This window comes from Mesitornis unicolor, unplaced genomic scaffold (assembly GCF_000695765.1).
Source record: "Mesitornis unicolor isolate BGI_N332 unplaced genomic scaffold, ASM69576v1 scaffold21449, whole genome shotgun sequence".
NCBI lineage: Eukaryota > Metazoa > Chordata > Aves > Mesitornithiformes > Mesitornithidae > Mesitornis > Mesitornis unicolor.
Genome location: NW_010208234.1, coordinates 26,730 through 29,831, shown reverse-complemented (window position 1 = coordinate 29,831; position 3,102 = coordinate 26,730). Strand labels below are relative to the sequence as shown.

The following is a 3,102-nucleotide window of genomic DNA, read 5'->3' as shown; positions in this document are numbered from 1 at the left end:
GGGGTCGGGAGACGCGCGTCTCGCCTGCCCCGCCGATGACGATGGCCACCGCATTGCCGGTGCCATTCTTGGACAGTAGGTAACTGATGGCGCGACGTGTCACTGGGCAGAGGCCTGCGATGGGTCGGAGCATTGGGACTGTGGGACAGCACCCAGGAGACAGGGACCCCACGAGGGACCGTGCCTGGAGGAGGGGACTATGCAAGGGACGGTGCAAGGGCGCCCCCTGCTGCGGGAGAGCTCCCAGGGAGGGGTCTCCTGGGCTGCCAGGCCTGTGGGCAGGGTGCGGGCAAGGTGTGGGCAGGGTGCGGGTGGAGTTCAGGCAGGGTGCAGGCAGAGCATTGTCCCTGCCCTGCCTGCTCCTGGGGAGCACAGAGGCAGGGACCGTGGAGTCCCTTGGAGCCCCCCTGTCCATGGGCATTGCCCCCTCCATGCTCTGCCTGCACTTGGCTGCAGGCAGATTTGGGCAGGAGTGGGGAGGCAGGGGGTGCAGAAGTAGGCAGCTGCCCATCCTGCTGCCCACAGAAGCTCACCCCCACCCATCAGGTATTCCCTGAAGACAGGAAGGCGAAAGTTGCCAGCCAGGGTGGTGAGGAAGGGCCGGATGCCCGGGAACTTCTCCTTGAAGCCTGTCGAGCCCGTGATGAAGTTGCAGAAGGCACCAACGCAGAGGATGCCATGGGGGTGGGAGCCGATGATGTAGTTGGACAGGTTGTGTGTCTTCACCAGCTGTGTGGACAAAAGGGGGGTCCCAGGGACATAGCAGTGGCACATCCCTTTGGGTGGTAGCACCACCACCACCCTTGTGAACATCCCATCCCGGCACCCTTGCTGCCTGTACCTTCACAGGGAAATAATCCCGAAAATGCCTCCACACCGTCCATCGCTGCAGGCACGGCAGGCTCCTGCCACCTGGAAACCAGGGAGGGACTGCAGGAGATGACAGCCAGCCCAGCTGACAGCAGGACCCACCACATCCCTCTTCCCACTGTGATGATGATGAGGGAGAGGAGGGAAGGAGTAGATGGGATGTGGTGCTGCCCATTTGCCATGCTGGAATGGACCCAGAGAAAGGGGGGACCCTGTACTCCATCCTGCTGCAAAGCTGGAGGAAAGGGGGGAATGTGCCCATCCCCACCTTTCTCTGGAGTGTCCCAGTCAAAGATGATCCAGGCCAAGTAGAGTGCGGAGATGGGCCAGAAGCTGGTGAACACCAGGTAGATGAGGATCAGTAGGCTGACGGTTCCTGTAGGTGTCAGCAAGCAGGGTGAGCAGATGTGCACCCACCCTGACAGGACACCCCGCAGCCCCCTACTCACCCAGCAGCAGGAAGCTGAGCACCCACTGCAGGACAGCAAGGAGCTGGAGCCAGGAGCAGACATCTCGCTGTGAGGGCCAGGGCACTGCGAGCAGGGTGCGCAGGGCGGTCTGGACGTTGGCACGGCTGCCTGTGAGGAGGGACAGAGTGCCCAGCTCAAAGCAGCATGGGTTGTACAAATGCTGTCCCACCACGGAGCGGGGGAAATCTGGTGGTACCCGTGGCTGCCAGGGTTGTGGTACAGGGGCAAGGTGGGAGGTAGGATGGGAAGGATGAAGCAGTTGGGTGAGGAGGGATGGGGTGGGGGATACTCATCCCCAGGGAGCTCTGGACCATGCCAGAAGGTGGCCTTGGCCAGCTGGCAGGTTGGGCACCCCTAAGCCCAAAGGGTCTGTGAGCCTGGGTGCACCAGCAGGGCTGAGCACAGCAGCACATCCCACACCATGCTGAGCTCTCCGAAAGCCAGGACCTCTCCTGTGCCCTCCTTGGCACGTTCAGGCTCACAGAGAATTTGGGGCTTTCTCAGCTGCCCCTCCCCGCTCTCCCCCAGCAAGTGCCAAGGACAGCAGCTGGGGGCCGAGCCAGGATGGCTGAGCCTGGCTGTCCCCATGGCCATACCCACCGAGCCTTGCCCCCCATGAGGGACAGTCCAGCAGCCCGCGGCTGTTCCACTCCCCCTGCCGCCCCCTTCACTCCAGCCAACCTCAGTGAACCATTAACCACCCCGGGCCGGTCGCCAGGATCCAAACTCCACACACAGCCCCATCCCTCCTCCCTCAAACAGGCCTGAGGCACCAGTTCCACCCGCGCACTGCTCCCGGCCAAAGGTCTGCTGTGGCCAAGACCACCTGGCATGGCCACTGCGGTGAGGTATGTCGGCTCCTGTGTCACAAGAGCCTTGTTTTCTTGGGAAAACAAGCCAAAATCAGCATGCTGGCCAGATAAGAGAGATGCTCAGGGTGAGATGGGAGCAGACCTGTCCCCATGGTTCCCAGGCTGAGGACCCTCATGTCCCCAGCAAGACCCTCAGGTCAGAGGAGCACCACTAAACCCCAGCTCTGGTGGCTGGTGGTGGTCCAGCTCTTCCCAGATCAATCCAAACCATGAATGAGACAACAGAAAGAAATCAAACACTGAAGCCATCACCAGCATCAAAGAATTGTTTTCCCTTTTCCGTGCTCTCAGCAATCCATCCCACCTGTCCCCACACAGCCCCGCTGTTGTCAGCTTTCCAAAGCCCCTTTTTTCTCCAAGGACGATGCAGAGTTCTGCCTGGCACATTTGTGTCTACCAAACAGTTGGTTTTTTTTAGTTCCTTTTTCTAGCCCCCCCTCCAGCACCCCATAAACATCCACACCGCAGACAGAGAATAGAGAAACCCCAGGGCCTCCACTGCCAGCCCCATCCATGGCAACGGGAGCCTCTCCAAACCCAGAAATTTGGAGTCCAGGGCAGCAAGGAAAGATGAGGGGGAATCTGCAGCACTCTGGAGCATCTTGTGGGAGCAACATTACCAAACGCATTGTCAGAATTTTCATTCTTGTTGAGCAAGCGTACGTTTCCCTCTGATGCTGCTAACCCCAAATTGCTCCAAACACCTCCCTTTCCCCTAAGCAGTCTAAAGCAAATAACAATAGTGACAACAAACACTGATGGCCTGACCAGCTCCTCACATTGCCAGAGCCTCAGAAACCAAACACACTTTAGAAATATCTTACCACTAAGATTTTGGGAACAGGCTGCAATAATTGTTTTCATGGTGGCGAGGAGTTCTGCACCAGAGC

At 59.2% G+C, this 3,102-nt stretch overlaps 1 protein-coding gene across 1 annotated transcript in view; it reads right to left on the bottom strand.

Moving 5' to 3' along the window:
• The window catches only part of LOC104546921 (diacylglycerol O-acyltransferase 2-like), a 3,750-nt gene extending 654 nt beyond the window's left edge, over nt 1-3,096 (bottom strand). The window contains exons 1-6 of the mRNA XM_010192431.1: nt 3,037-3,096; nt 1,320-1,448; nt 1,139-1,246; nt 842-912; nt 534-729; nt 9-114 (exon numbers count right to left, since the gene is read on the bottom strand). Of these exons, the coding sequence (XP_010190733.1) occupies nt 9-114; nt 534-729; nt 842-912; nt 1,139-1,246; nt 1,320-1,448; nt 3,037-3,076 (650 nt within the window). The 5' untranslated portion in view covers nt 3,077-3,096. The remainder of the gene's footprint in view (nt 1-8; nt 115-533; nt 730-841; nt 913-1,138; nt 1,247-1,319; nt 1,449-3,036) is intronic.
• Between the last annotated feature and the right edge of the window lie 6 nt (nt 3,097-3,102).